Here is a 15845-nt window from a genome sequence, read left to right on the forward strand (position 1 = left end):
GCTGCCTTTTTTTGCTAGAAATGTTGGGATCACTACATCTTTATTGTGAGCACATATGGGCTCAGGAAAAATGGAAGATAGCTGTCATAATTGTACTTTCATTATCATGTGTATCATTACAAGTATTGCTGACTGTTTGATGTTGGTAGAAATTCATTTTCCTGTTCTGTCGTCTTCCATTCCTATGAAAAAACAAACAAACTTTTTGTGCCAGGTTTAGGGGAACAGTTGTTCTGATTTTGCATATAAAGAATGACAGCTCTCCTATGTTTTACCACGATGAACTGAACATAGTCTTGATTGTAAAAATCTTTGTCCTTTGCAGTGGCTTTACCTTTTGAAAATATTTGAGAGGGCTGAACTCTATCGCAAGTTCTCTCAACAAGCCTTCAAATTTGAAGCCATTCACACAAAGTTCAAGGTAAGATAGATGAGATGTAGTAAGATGAAATATACTTTATTTGACTTTCCATTAGAAAAAAAAGTCAATGTGCTTTCCTCCAGTTCCTGCGATACAAAATTTTCATACATTTGCTTCATATTGACATGTCACATTCTCTTTCTCTCTTTCTCTCTCTCTCTCTCTCTCTCTCTCTCTCTCTCTCTCTCTCTCTCTCTCTTTCTCTCCCTCTCTCTCTCTCTCTCTCCCTCCCTCTCTCACAATTTTTCTCTCCCTCCCTCCCTCCCTCTCTTCTTCCTGATATTACTCTTTTTTTGGTCCCCTCTGACTTGTACACTTACTTACTCCCTCCCTCAGCTCAGTCCATCCTTTCCAGGTATAAATTAGACATTTTGAAAAGCTTTAACCCATGGACTGGATCTCATTACCATATAAACACAAGGCAATGTTATAGAATGTCAATGAAACACATCATCAATGTTAACATTGTTGTATTTGTCAAGCCATGCAGAGAATAATCATTATTAATCTGAACAAAGGAAAAAGACATATAATGTACTAAATATTTGAACCTTCTTTGAAAGAGAATTGTCAGGCTATTATTCTTTTTATAAAAACAATTTTAGATCATGAAACTAAACAATCAAAAATTGCCTTCCAGGACTGGATGAGGGTTGTGTCAAACGACTCCAAATGTTTATCTGTTGTGAACCGTCGCCGTGGTGACAAGGGGTATCGTTTGCTGCAGGGGGACAATTTGAAAGCTTTGCTGCTTTCTCTAACCAGAGAACAGGTTTGTAAATTGTTTTTTTGGGTTGTTTTTTTTTTTTTTTTTTTTAAATCTTGCATTGTGTGTCATCCTGCAGTGTTACTCATTCTTATGAAACAGTTCTCTGTGACATGACTACTAATGTTTGCCTAGCTGAAAAGGGAAAATTCAAATTGTTAATTCCTGTACTAAGCTTATTTTATTTAGAAAGAAAATACAACAATGGGGATGAACTGCTCCAGAAACAAATAGTAAATAAAATTTTTGAACGTAAAATATTTAGTCCTTGGTACTTGCTGTTCTCTTAAATGAAAATGAGTGGAAAAAAGTCCCATGAAAAGCTTTATGCTGCTTGCATATTTTCACTGATAAGCAATGACACTTCCTTTTCATCAAAGTAATATGCTTTATGAATTTGCCCAAGGCTTGTTTTGGAGATTGTATCTATTCATTGTTTTAAACCTTGAATACATTGGATATGGTTGACCATGAAGTGTGTATGCCTCTTTCATCATCAAATCATCAGACTGTTAAAATTTGAGTTTGTACATTCATTGAAAGATGTGAGTTGGTGAAATGGCAATGCTTAATCTTTCAACCAAATCTTTAAAATTCTGTTATTGTTTTCTATTTTTTTTTTAAATACCTTGCAGGAGGAAATCTTGAGGGACCTTGAGGCTTACATAGAGAGGTCAAGGTCAAACTTCCCACGCTTGTACTTTCTTAGCAACTTGGAGATTGTCGACCTCCTGGGTGTGTCTCGCAACCCACAGGCTCTGTTACCCTATGTGAGAAAGTGTTTCCCTACCATACAGAACCTCACATTTGCTCTCCCTCCTGGAATGGGTGGCCTCAACTCTCAACTGGATTTTGCCCTGAACAGTAAGAAAATTGACTTCCCAGCATGATCATTACAGTTATTTTGATTTTTATCGATCAAATTCCTTGTTAACACGACAGGTCATATTTGTCAGTTGTAAAAGTATATATCTTTTTGTTTTAAATTCTCTGCCGTGGAATGAACAACAGAGAGCTAAAGAGTCAGATGTATACTAGTGTAATTTTGCAGGTTAAGAATTTTAAAAATTTCTATTTCATAACTGAATCATAACAAGATCAGGGTTGATGATCAACTGATGACAATGATATGTCAAAGTATTTGTGAGACATCATGGTGAAATAAGGTGCTCATCAAAATAATACAATCGAAGAAACTGCCATTTTTCTTTCTGTTTTGCAATTTTTATTGAATTCTTGTTTTTAGCTCAGCACCTTTTACGGCCAAGTTAAAATACATTTTTCTGTATATTTTACTGAAGAAGGTTGATTAAATGCACAAAAGATGTACAGTTGCAGTTTCCAAGGATTTTCAAGCTTTAGAAGTTGCAAAACTTTAGAACCTCTCGCCCTTTTTTGCCTTTGAAACCAGGCGACCCTCACCTTCTTCAAGTGCAAATATCTCAACCTTTATGCAAGATATATTGGGGTTTTTTTTCATAGAAAGCGAGACAAATGAACAAGCTTTTAGATGAAACCAAAAACTTCACATGCCTAGAATTTTGACAAGCGCTTGATTCTACCACATCATGACACAATTTTTACTTTGAGTTTGGTTCACTATAAGAGAAGGGCATGTGTAGTTGTCTTGCTAATAGCTCTGTTTTGTGCAAACTGTGTTGTTCTCTTCGACAGGTGACAAACTGGAAGTTGTCAGTATCCATGGGTCCTGTGGTGAAGAGTTACCTCTGTACACCAGGGTCAAGGCCATGCCACTGGCTACAAACTGGCTGCTCAACATCAACGACATTCTCAAGAACACCATGTCCATCCTCATGCAGGCTTGTGTGCAGGCCAGGATGGAAGAAGGTGGGAGTCACATGGCGAGGTTCAATGCCCTAACAAAATCTGTTTGGTTAATTTGGTCAATGGAATAGTGCTGCACTTCGGAATGCAGCAGACTAGATAAGCATTGGTGACATGCAGCATACGTAAATGCAGCGAACAGTATTTCACTCTAGTTAACTGCATCGTAGGCTCAAAATAGCAAGACACAGAGTGCTTGCTCTCAGAATATAGATGGGATTTCTTTCTGTTAAGAAATAGGATCTCCAAATTTATCATCTTCCTTCGAATAAGACTGAGCCAAGTGGATCGAGATGAGATTAATGAGAACTCAAGTTCTAAAAGACACCTATCACCTATGTGTATTCGAGCCAAGGTTGGCTGCACTGTAGTCCAATATGACAGCAAGTGAGCTATAGATGCGCCTATGGAAATGAGATACTTTATGACAGAATGGCGATGGAGCCAGAAAAAAAGCCTATCTCAGACCTTTTCAGTCTTGGACAGGGGAATTCAGAGGGAGGGGTGCCAGAGGATCATCAATGTAGAGTGTCCTTACCTTTGTGCTGGAATGTATTATCGCTTATAATATGGGTTGGACCAGGCAAGATGGGTAGAAGCATCATCCCACCTCCTAAATTGTCAAATTTGTGGCAATAGGGTCGCACTACCTTTTATGACAACCTCCCTCCCCCCCCCCAATAAATATAATTAATAAATAAAATAGAATTTAAGAATATAACGAAACCCTTGAAGACTAGTCTGGATCTTGTGTGCTCTTTCAGGAACAAGACAACCTATCCTCATCCTTGAGGAGCTGGCCCGACTGGGAGGACACTCGGCATCACCGAGAGTGGAGGAGCTGAGCTCGGAGATCAAGTCTCGCTTCCGGCACTGGCTGCTCCGGTTCCCTGTCCAGTGTGTGATCACGGCCGAGGCTGTCATGTGGGAGAGAGGGATGACTCGTATACTGGAGAGAGAGGATAAGGATGAGCTGCGGATGCTCAGGTGGGATATCTAGTGTGATGTTATGTTTATCCGTTGTTGTGTTAAGAGAGAGAAAGAGAATAAGACAAATCTGAAGAAGATTTGAAGAAGAAGATTTGAAGACAATCTGAAGAAGAAAAAGAAGAAGAAGAAGAAGAAGAAGAAGAAGAAGAAGAAGAAGAAGAAGAAGAAGAGAAGGAGAGGAGGAGAAAAATAGAAGAAGAATTAAAAGAAAGATTTAAAAGAGAGAAAGAAAAGGAATACATTTTATCTAGCTGTTTACTTAGGTGACTCATAGTTGTTTAGGAAACACTCTTGTTTGGAAAGAAAAGTTCTGAAATCTATTGTGGGGTATTAGGAGGATTTCCAGTATTGTTAGTGAAGTTTCCTGTAGCCTTTGCTGGGCTTATCTGAAAGGGAGAATATTGTTGAAGTACCCCCAATAATGAGTAATTCCGTTTAACCTTTGCTTTGCAGCGTAAATAACCGTCACTGGAGTCACATGTATTTCATGTAACAGTGGGTGATACACTGAAAGGTCTTTTTCCTTTAATATTGTAAGGGATGTAGGTAAAATTCTAATCATTTTGTGGATTTTCTTTGTCTTTTGTACAAAGCTTACCACAGATAGGTCCAAATTTCAAATTATTGTTTATGTTTTTATTTTCTAAAGGTTTGTCCAAAATTCAAATTGTTTTGTATACTTTCTATTCCAAAATATTTGAATTTTTACAAAATTTGTAGGTCGAGCCATGGCGCCAAGTTGGACCAGCTGGTTGATGTTCTACAGGAGACCCAGACCCGTGCTCGTATCAATGACAATGACCGACAGAGGCTGAGACTCCTCATCTCTGGATTGCTCAACCAAAGCATCTATCACAGGGACATTATGGAAAGTCAGTGATTCTATGTTTCTGACAAATTACTTAAGTTTTCAAAATTTTGTTTGGTTCGTTCTTTTATACCTCAAATGAAATATTATTATCTCTTGCATCCTCTCATTTTTGAGTGTTCAGTATATGACATCTTTTAACACTGTTAAGAAAAATGCTTTCAATTATGCCCAGTTATGTGTAGTTGCTGTTGCATTTAGAAGAACAGGAAAGAGATGGAGGAAATGGAGATGGTCAGTGAAATATTAAATCTTCATGCTGTTTTGACTGCAACTCATGTTAAATCTCATTAAAGCTTTTGTTCTTGATTACTCATGTAATCAAGTTGACTTACTAGTCCCTTTTGTGTTCTTATTTTTATCATCCTTTGTTTGTGAATACATGTTATCAAGTTGCCTCTTTTTTAATCAAGTTGGTTTATTTTAATTTTTCATTTGCAGACTTGATAGAGAGCAGCCAGGTGACAGATGCTGCCTTTGACTGGCTCAAGATTTTGAAGTTCCGAATGGACATCCGAAACATTCTGAGGGCCAAAACTGTGATGACGGAGAGCTCAGCCAATGCCTCAACGGGTGGCGTTCAGAAACAAGCTCGGAGATCATCTGTGAAAGCAAAGAAAGATACCAAAGGTGCTTTTCCATAGTTAATAGTTATTATTTTTTTATTATTCTTTTTAAACAATCTTACAATCTTTACGTTTCTTCTTGTTTTGTAGTTAGTCTGTTCACATTTTGTTGTCAGTGTTAAAGCTACACTACTTCATTTTGCTTCTCATTTGTGACAATTTCATGTTTCAGCTTTCAATCAGTGAAATAAGTTCCCAGCTATACCCCCATCTCTTTTTGTCTCTTCTGAGAGACCAGAAGATCTTTGACTATCTGGCTTTTCAACTTACAAATGCTGCACATATTATATCCAGAACAACAGAGACCATTTTATAATAGCCAGATAGAGATAAGAACTTAAATTTTCTGAACTGACCCATGTTCAGAGTTCTTGTAACATGTACCATACATACCAATATGTCGATATCACTCTGACTTGCTTCCTTGTCTTTTTTTTCTTATACAGAATAAATTAGTAAGCACTTATTTTATTGGAATCTTTTTATGCAGTAGACTTCTTATTCATATTTGTTCTTCGTCGTCAGTGACTATTGAAGAGACTCCAAAGCTGTCGAGGACCTTAACCACTGTGTCAACGGACTATCAGTTCAGTGCCTGCTACATTCAGCAGCTGGGAAATGTATTCAGCTATGACTACGAGTATTTGGGCCCTAGTAGCCATCTAGTGGTCACTCCACTGACAGAGCGAGCTTTTCTGGCTGTTGGACACGCGCTGAAGACATTCCATTGTGGCACGATGATTGGGCCCAATGGCACTGGGAAAACGGAGACAGTCAGAGAGCTGGCCAAGGTACCATATTTCTTTTGATTGAGTGTAAAAGTTGTAAATCATTTCTGTCCCCATTAGCACGGGTGAGACCATTTAGCGGGCAGGCTGTTTCAACTCTGACTGTCAGGGCCAACCTGGGCTGAGTGGGATGTGGCTTCCAAGCAGACAGACAGATATACAGTATACAGGATGAAATAGACTACTCATTTGATTGGGTTGTTTTTATGTTACAGGAATGGGAAAATTAAATTTTAAAAAGAAAAGGAATTCATGACTTCCTTACACGATTTTTTAAATTGGTGCATTTTGCGTTTATGGATGTTTTTTCTTCAAGTCATTTCCATTTTTAAAAACAAGTTTCTTCTTTATGGATTTTATATCAATTAAATCTGTTCCAAATCATAATATTCTAGAACAAATTTTGCGTGAGACATTTAAGCTATTTTTTAGAGCTCCCTTAATAGTCATGTTCTTTGAACATATGTTTTTTACCTGTTTCCCAAAGGTAGTACATAATTATTGATAAAGCAGCTCTTTGAACCAGCTTCTTGTTGTCACCTGTTTACACTTTTCATCAATTGTGGTTTCTCATTCATTCCAGCTCCTGGGTCGCTGCATCTTCACCATCAGCTGCCACGAGAGCATTACCCTTCCCATGATGCTGCAGTATATGACGGGGATGGTACAGTCAGGCTGCTGGGCCCTGTTTGATGACACTGACCGGCTGACAAGAGGTAGCTCTATGACAAATGGCTTCATTTTGTGTCTAAGTGTTTCTTGTTGAGACGACCGTCAGGTTTTGTCAAGTTACAGGTTGTCTAAGAAAAAGGACCCTCTAAAAGGGCAATAACTCGGTCATCCCTGCACTAATTTCAAATAAACACCAAAGAATTAAATTCAACTAACTGAAAGTCAAGTTTGTAAATATGAAGAAAATCAGTCTTTGTTTGAGAAATATAAATTTTTAAAAATTTCAACCAAAATTGGGTAAAATGAAAAAATGTTTCTTCTTAAAAGCATTGGACTATAGGGAAGTGATCAGCCCGATCTGGTTTCAGGGCAAGGACGACAAAACCATGACAGTCTCATCATATTGGTTCTCACTGTGCTGAGAAAGCTTTGGAGAAGTTTGGGTTGGAGAATGTGTTATACTGAAGGTGGGCCACACCCCATTCCTCAGGGGTGTTCCTTTTATGCTTGCCAGAAAGGTTTTGGAAACACTTTGTAAGCCTCAAGTTAACAAATGAATGGTTACCACATTCCTTCAGACTTGGGCCCCTTAAATTATTACCTTTGTGGTTTTTTGATAGACAGAGTCTACGGAGACAGCCCACAAGCAATTGAGCAATTGAAACTCAATGTTGAACAAGGTGTCTGAAGAATTGACACAGAAACATGCCACAATGTTATTCAAAATTTCCAGTGGCATGTAGAAGCTTGTATGGAGAGAGCTAGTTACCACCTGGAGATTTAAATAGCTGTCAACTTCCTGAATTTATTTGGCAATATGAATTTTGTAAATTTTGTTCTTCAATGCACAAATAGTGACTATTGGAAATATAACAATGTGGTTGATTTGAAGTTGCGAAATTCTGCATTTCACTTAATTTTGCTTGAAATTAAAAAAAAAAATTTTTTTTTCAAATGTCAGTCGATTTTTTTCATATTGACAAATGTAACGTCCCCCTAGTTGAAGTTGTTTTCTTCAAAGTTTTGTTGAAATCAGTCCAAAGATGACGGAGTTATTACTCTTCAAATTTTTTTTTAGACATCCGTTACTTGCTTTTAAGTTCTTTTTAAACATGAGATGATATGAAGTAAAACATTTTTGATCGTTCAATTTTTTTTTCAATAGGAAAGCTTAGCTTTGTAATTTTTTAATTACTAGAGACTGAATTTTATTGTCTATTTTCCTGACTGAGACAAATTTCTCTACATCAAGTAGACATCATTTTGTCCCTACCATTTCAAATTTTCAACACTTTTTCTCTTCAGGTCTCATGTCAGTGACTGCACAGCAGTTGGACTATTTGCGAACAGCTCTCAGGACTCTGGATGTAAACAGTGAGAACCAGTATCAGATCAGAGGGCACTCCCATTTTGACAAGGTATGTCCTGGAGTTACCTGTAAAAATATTAGCACAACTCTGTCTCAACAAATTGGATTGATCTATGATGTAATTATGCTTTCCTGTTATGTTTTTTGTAAAATCAAATTTTAGCAGGAGCAATGTTTTTTTTCTTTGGTCTCTGGGCCATGTTGAGCCGAAACTTTTAATCATTGAACTTCAGTGACAATGTGGAGCTGTCACAAATATAAGCAGAGCGTTGTGTTTTTCTAAAAGTAAAAACAAAAATGAAAGAATAAATGGTGGAGTGCTCAGAGTTTTTTGTCTTTTTAACATCGTTATGGGTCGTGGTTCTGTGGATGAGATTATAAGGTTTTATTTGACAGTCAGCCAAGGATAAATTTTGAAGCATACAATAATTTTTTTTTTCAAATCTTAAAAAGTTCCTCTAGTAGTGAGTAAACTATTCTAGACAATTCCACCTTTGATTTAGAACCTACAGAAGAGGGAGAATGGAGAAATTTTCTGTTAATGGTTATCTTTTAATGCTATGTAATTGAGTTCTAAGCAGAAAATAATATTGTCCCAAAAATGCAGTGACTTTCCTGTTATCATATAGAACATCATGAAATGTTGCTTGAAACAAAGGCTGCTTTTTGGAAGGATGGGCTCTTAAGTGTTTCCTGGAACTTTTTAGGTAGATGTTATGTTACTCTTGGTATTCAATATTTGTAAGTGTTCAGGCTTTTATTTTTGTGAGTAACGTTTGCTGTGTTTAACGACTAACAAGACACATTTATTGAGTTCAGTCAGTATGTACATGCATGCAACATTTAATTCCCTATGTTTGCCTGTAAGATTTAGTGGTGTTTGCTTTGAGCATGTAGAGGTGAAGACAGATCTGAGCAGCCACAGAGAGCTGTGGTTTCTTGAGAAGTAATAAGTTAAGACTGAGTATTTTTTGAAAATGGCATTTCACTGGCTCTCTTTTTTGGTGTTATTGTCTGTCTAGCATTTCTCTACTGGCTTTGCTGTGACAAAAGCTAATTTTAGTCAAATAAAACAGTAATTACTAATTTGATACTAATTCATCCCTCTCTCTTCTCTTTTACTCTCTGACCATCTTTTCCTTAACTGCATGTAGGCATGATCTCGAGACTCCACTGTTTTTCAAGGATGTATCGAAACTTAAGGACTTGTCTCTGTCTGCTGTTCTGTCTCTTTCCTCCTGTAAAATTGCTGTTATTAGTCACTAATCTAATATTTGCCTCGACCATGTGTGCTGACGTTTCCAGTTAACATTCTGTGTTTAATTGCCTCTTTTCCTTATACTGACTTTAATTTCAGGTTTTTGCAATGGTGTGTGTGGTAAAATTCTACTACATTCTAATCCAGTAGATCTTGTAGCTGCGTTTCACAAATTTTTTGTTCTATGTTTGGTAGATTTTGCCTTTTTTGGCCTATGCTTTTCAATAGTCTTATTTCATCAAGTCTGAACTGTCATTTAACTTCCTGTTTTCTGCATCTCAAAATATCTTTTATTCAAATTCTTTTATTTTGTTGACACATATGTTACAACTCAGTTCAGTTGCTTGTTGCTGGTTATGAAACTGAAATTCTGTGTGGTTATATTGCTCTTTGCTCTGTGCTTTTAGTCTTTGTGCAGAGTTGAATAATTTTTAGGTTTTATGGTGGTTTGGGGGAGTATAATGCTTTGATGCTCTCCTAGAATCTAAGTGGTCTATAGTAAACTGTTGGGACATTTTATGTGCCTTGACTATGTCAATCTGTCAGAATATTTGGCACCCAAGATGAATCATTTGTCCTATTCTTGGGACCACTTTTTGGGGAAATTGAAAATTATATTTTTATATATATATATTTTTTTTTTTTGTTGTTGGGGGGGGGGGGGGGGGGGGGGTAGGTAGTTCTAACAATTGATACCACTTCTTGGATTTTCCTGGCAACTGGCTTTTCTAGACATTATTGTCTTTCTTTTCCCATTTATTTATTTCTGTCACAGCGTAGCCTTCTTGTACCATTGTATTGATTATGTACTGCAAATTCTTTTCTTTTAAGATGATGTTGAAAATGATTAGGAAAATAAAGATTTTTTTAGAGCATCTGAGCAGAGAATTTTGTAGCAAGCCATGACTGCCAATTTCTGTTTCAGATCTTGTACTTGAAGAACAAAGGTGAAATTCAAACAGTGCCAAGAGATAAAAAATACTTTTTGGTCCAGTTAATCAACCCATTGTTTGACATAAGGCATCTGGAATTTGCATAATCTATGAAGATTTTGTTCTGCTATTCTTTTGGTTAGGTGAACAAAACTCTCTGTAAGTAAGTAATGAGGACCAGGGAAAGAAGTCAAGACTGACAGGTACTGGTCACCTCTTTGGTCTGTGTTACATCCAATGTGCCAGGATCTGGACGATAAAGACGTATCTTATCTTATTTGCTGCTCTTGGCCTATGGTTTTGAGATACACATGCCAGCCAAGTAAACATGTTTCACAAAGAAAACACATACAACTGTACTGATCTGTCTGTAGAATCCTAGCTTACTTTGTAGACATGACTTTGTGTGTAGCTTTTCACTGTTACTTTTTCAACATATATATATTTTTTAAAATTATGTGTAGACTCTTTTGTTAGTCATGTGTAACCTACTTCCTCCCCCCCCCCCCCCATGTCTTGTTTGTCTCTCTTCATCATTTTTGTTGTTACTTAGTACCTGTATAAAGCATGCTAGTCTTAACCGATTCAACACATTGTATTTGCTTTTTCTTTTTGGGTTAGAATAAGAATGGGTATAGTCTAGATAGTTTTTGTTTTTTGGTGGGGGTTTTTTAAAAGTCAAGGCACAATTTCTTTGCTTTTTTCCTCTTGTTTGTATCACCGAAGGAAACAATTTTCATGTATGTAGCCGTCATCTCACCATATTCTCCACTATTATCTCTCTATTATCTTTTAATCATTTCAGCATCACCTCACTGTCATCTCACCATCATGTCACTGTTACCCCAATGTCATCTCACCCTCATTTCTCCATCATTTCACCACATTCTTACCATTATCTCATAATCATCTTGCCATCACCTCGCCATCATCTTACCATTGTCTCACTGGCATCCCAATGTCATCTCGCAATCATCTCACCATCATTTCTCTGCCGTTTCAACATCACACTATCATTATCGTACCATCTCACCTACACTTCTTTATCATCTCACCATGAACTCACCATCATGTCATCATTATCTCACCATCCCATATCATTATCTCACGACCAGCTCATATCGTCTTCTTATCATCCTCACATCATCTCACTATTATGGCTCTGTTGGCTCACCATCATCCCACCATCATCTTACTGATATCTCACCCTCTCTATCTTCTCATGATCATTGATGGCAGAAATTCTTCTTTCAACTGTATTTCTCAGTTACAGAATAACCTGGTACCCGTGCACCCATGGTATCATCCACAATTTTTCTTTTTGAAAAATAGCCTTCAGCTGAACATTGTATTTGTCAGAGAGGAGAATATGTCACTGTCAGTATAAAATATTTAGTATCAGCTCCCCTTGCCTTCAGGTTCTTGAAGTTTTGGGGAGTCTTGTGTATTATTTTTGCTCATTCTTCTTCTTCTCAAAGTCAGTTTTATAAATAAGATACAAATTCAAAAGTGAAAAGATAACTAATGTCCAACAATTTTTAAATTATGCCAATTTCCTTATGCATGAACTTCTTTTTTGCCAGACATGGTACCAAATGGTTTTGCTTATTTCTTTTTTTGTGCTATTATCATCCTTGTTTCTCATTTGGATCCTTCTTCATATTTCTAAAGTAACAATAGTAGGATCCAAATATGGTACAGGGGAACAGAAAACTTGTCTACAGAGTGTAGAAAAGCATAACTTGACAAGAGCTTCACATTATCAGGAGGTTGTTTTTTTTAAATCACGAAGCTGATACTTTAGTTTGTAGGGGCTATTGATGTAATACTTCATCCACTGTTTTATCCTGTAGCTCATTGTTCTTTTCAGGGTCAAGGTCGGGCACATAAATGTAACTTTTCTACACATTTGCCCTGTAAGAGATAGATCTACCATTCTACTAGCTTTTGCCTAAATTTTCAAATGGTTATAGTCTCAGGTAATGGCAAAAAAAAAATGTTCTGATTTTTCAGGTTTGTTCTCTTGACGTTCATTTTTTTCATGTTGCTTTTTTTTTCCAGAAAGCTGGTATGGGTGACAAAGTCATCAGACGTAACTCTTTGACGACCCTACACCCGTTGCCCCGAGTTGAGGTTCAGCCTTCACCTCTGATGGAGCGGCAGAGGACTGTGCCTCATGGATTCAATGTAGAGAGCTCACTACCTTATGACATTTTATGAAGATATATGATAATAGACTATTCATTTGTAATTTATTACTAAACATTTGGTTCTTTTTCCATTTTATGAGGATAATTTATCCAATAAGGTCTGTAAAGTTATAATAGAATAGGAATTGTTAATTGTAATTGATCATTATTCTTTAAATTTTTTTTCCAGGTGAAAGGTAGCTGTATTGTGTATTATTTACTCATGTCATAGTTATTAGTATTTATTAGAAGGCATATAGAATATTTTACTGGAAAACAGATTGGGTGTATTTGAATCTGTAGATATTGCCACAATTCGTTCTTGAGCATTTGATTGTTCTGGATTATTTTTTGTTTTTGCATTCTTTTGGGTCATCAATCTCAAAGTATCACTTTTGTATCGGAGTGTCATAATCTACTTTTCATTTTACTGAAATCCTTATTACTGGTACTAAATAACTATTTTGTTCTCATCTTGCAGGAGAAGGGTCTTGTGACTTACTTTGAAGACACATGGGTGGCTGAAAGAGATCAGAGACGTCATTCCATCGAGAGAGAGATTGAGATCAAAGAGTCAGACTTGTACAAGAGTAACAAGCCGCCTCCTTTGTTCTATGGCAAGTTCTTGTTCATTAAACAATCAAAATGATGATTAGCATGGATGGTTAGCACTTAAGTGTTTTTTTTTCGACTTTGTGAAGTTTCAGTGCACTTTCCAGCAGAGATATTATGAGCAGGAACCCTAGTTCATCAATAGCAGCCAAAGAGAAGGGCACCAAGTGACTCCATCAAGCTTTTAACTTGCGGCAGAAGTACTTGTTTATCCTTTTTCTACTCTCAGGTTTTGTCCAAAGAGTTACCCGTTTTGTATGTCAGATTGTATTGAGTTTGAGTGCAAATACTCCTTCTTGCATATGCAGGCTCTTTTCTTTGACAACACTGCGACAGTCTGTCCGTCTCCTCAAAAACTTTTATATTTTTCTCCCCAGTCCCTGAATGAGAGTAGATGTACGTGATTGTAATGAAATATGAGCGAATGAGAGAAAACTTGAGTCACCATTTTTTTCTTCTCCAGAACATGTAAAGGCCGGCAGGAAACGGTCACCTCCAGACTTCTCCAAACTGACCGCTGAACCATCATACTCGCACAGAATGCTGGGTAATGTCATGTTCAACGGGAAACTTATCCAGGCCAGCTCCAACTTTGGGTGTTTCATGACCTTGAACGCTAACAATCCTGCATCATCTGACATACCTTACAATTTCCGCGTAAGCTCTTTTATGCTCATATTTTTCCCTTGACCTGATATCTTTGACTCAATGATTTGGGCAGTGGTGTACAGTAGTTTCCCAGTTATACTGTGGCTGTTTGCTCTTTTGGGAAAATAGTGGATTAATGTTTTTCAAGTATGCTATAAGAGCCATGTCAATAAATCTTTAAGTTTACATGAGCCACTCTCAAATGATGAGAACAGTTAAAACTTCTCTATACAGCACAAATGGTGTTTTGTAGAAGTCTATTTTTGGTTAAGATAATACTTTTGTTTCTTTTTTTTTCCACAGGTGCTCATGCGACCCTGTGCTCTGATTGTTCCTGACTCGGAGAAGATCATCTCTGTGACTCTGCAGAGCTATGGCTACCACAAACATGCACTCTGGGCACAGAAACTGACTCTGTTCTTTAAGTTCTTGGAAACACAGGTTTGTCTTGATGAAGGCTGTATTGTCTTGTTTACATTGACAGGTTGTGACGTATAGATTAGTATAATGTGTTTTAAGTTTTTTAATGTTTCTTACTTTTTATACCAACATTTGTTTTTGCTGCATATATCAAAAACGTATATCTTTTTGGTCTAGCTTCACTTTGCCTCTGTCAAGTTTATTTTCTTTTTTTCCTTTGCCTGTTCCTTTTTTGTAGTCAAATAGGTTTTCATTTTTTTTATTCTGTATACTTTGTGTTGTGTAACTCATTTATCAATTATAACTTAAAACCTTTTGTTTTGTTGACTGTTTTATTAGTCATGATATAATATTATTAGGTATAGTTGATGACACATTTTGTTTTGCTTACTTTTCTGTTGAAAGTATGAAATATGTATGTGCTTCAGGTATTTGAAATGTTGAAAGGCCTGCAGGATATTAACTCTTTATCTCCGGGGGTTCTAAATCTAAAAATGACAAACACATCACTAAATGGGTCATTAGATCGAAAAAGTGCAGCTATTTTGATACTTCTTTATGTAATGAAAGAATTCCCAATAAAAGAGACCTGTTGCCGAAAAGTAATTTGATGTCGGAGTTGTCATAAAGGAATGTGCCTGAGCTGCTCCAGCGGCTCACCCGCACAGCGGTTCCGACCAGTGAGTGGCTTGCCGGAGATAAAGAGTTAAGTCAAAGTGTGTTTCTCATTGTGAACAAACTCAGTGTGTGTTCTGTTAGTGTAGCAACATGTCACTGCTTCTGTTTCCCAGATGCCCCGCCAGAAACAGCACCAGGCTTCCTTGCGTGAGATCAAGAGAGTTCTAATGCTGGCTGTCGCCAAGAAGGTGGACACAAACTTCCTGCATGAGATCAGCGGTGATGCTCCGGGAGTGTCTGGTAAGCTGGTTGAGTTTTTTTGTGCAGCTCTCAATCTTTTTCTTCTGAAACTGTTCATTTTGTATTTAAAAAATATAGAAAGAAAAAAGAAACGAACTTATGTGTGTTGTAAAAGAATGTCACAATCTAGATTAACACTTTGCGGTCACTTGGCGCAATAATGCATGGGGGAAAAGTATCTGTTCCGTGCACCTGGTGCATGGCGCATTTGCCAGGCTCAAGAAGTCGGTTGTAGTCGCTCTCCTGCCTGGGTGACCAGATGGGGTATTTTGTACTGCTGGCTGTGTGACTGCAAAGTGTTAATCAATAAAAAAAATTTCGGGGTGTAAATTCAACTTTTGGCTACAAACTGCCTTGATTTGCATAACAGTAGGCACCAGAAACTAAATTTTCTAAGTAGCTTTATGACAGATGTATTTTTTCCGTATGAAAGACCTATGTCTCCTGAGAATTTTGGTACCTTTCGTATACCTCTCAGTCCCTTTTTAAGAAAAATAGTATATGTAATGGTGGAATTGGGCGC

General features: G+C 37.1%; 1 protein-coding gene across 1 annotated transcript in view; it reads left to right on the top strand.

The window, feature by feature from the left end:
• LOC101860812 (dynein heavy chain domain-containing protein 1) overlaps nt 1–15845 on the top strand; it is a 115475-nt gene that overhangs the window by 29794 nt on the left and 69836 nt on the right. The window contains exons 31-46 of the mRNA XM_035969741.1: nt 326–421; nt 1062–1193; nt 1823–2051; nt 2862–3035; nt 3797–4019; nt 4743–4894; nt 5332–5520; nt 6042–6307; nt 6888–7020; nt 8282–8394; nt 9703–9714; nt 12597–12722; nt 13206–13341; nt 13800–13993; nt 14288–14425; nt 15196–15322. Coding sequence (XP_035825634.1) covers nt 326–421; nt 1062–1193; nt 1823–2051; nt 2862–3035; nt 3797–4019; nt 4743–4894; nt 5332–5520; nt 6042–6307; nt 6888–7020; nt 8282–8394; nt 9703–9714; nt 12597–12722; nt 13206–13341; nt 13800–13993; nt 14288–14425; nt 15196–15322 — 2440 coding nt within the window. The remainder of the gene's footprint in view (nt 1–325; nt 422–1061; nt 1194–1822; nt 2052–2861; nt 3036–3796; nt 4020–4742; nt 4895–5331; nt 5521–6041; nt 6308–6887; nt 7021–8281; nt 8395–9702; nt 9715–12596; nt 12723–13205; nt 13342–13799; nt 13994–14287; nt 14426–15195; nt 15323–15845) is intronic.

The sequence above is a fragment of the Aplysia californica genome, unplaced genomic scaffold (assembly GCF_000002075.1).
Source record: "Aplysia californica isolate F4 #8 unplaced genomic scaffold, AplCal3.0 scaffold00177, whole genome shotgun sequence".
NCBI lineage: Eukaryota > Metazoa > Mollusca > Gastropoda > Aplysiida > Aplysiidae > Aplysia > Aplysia californica.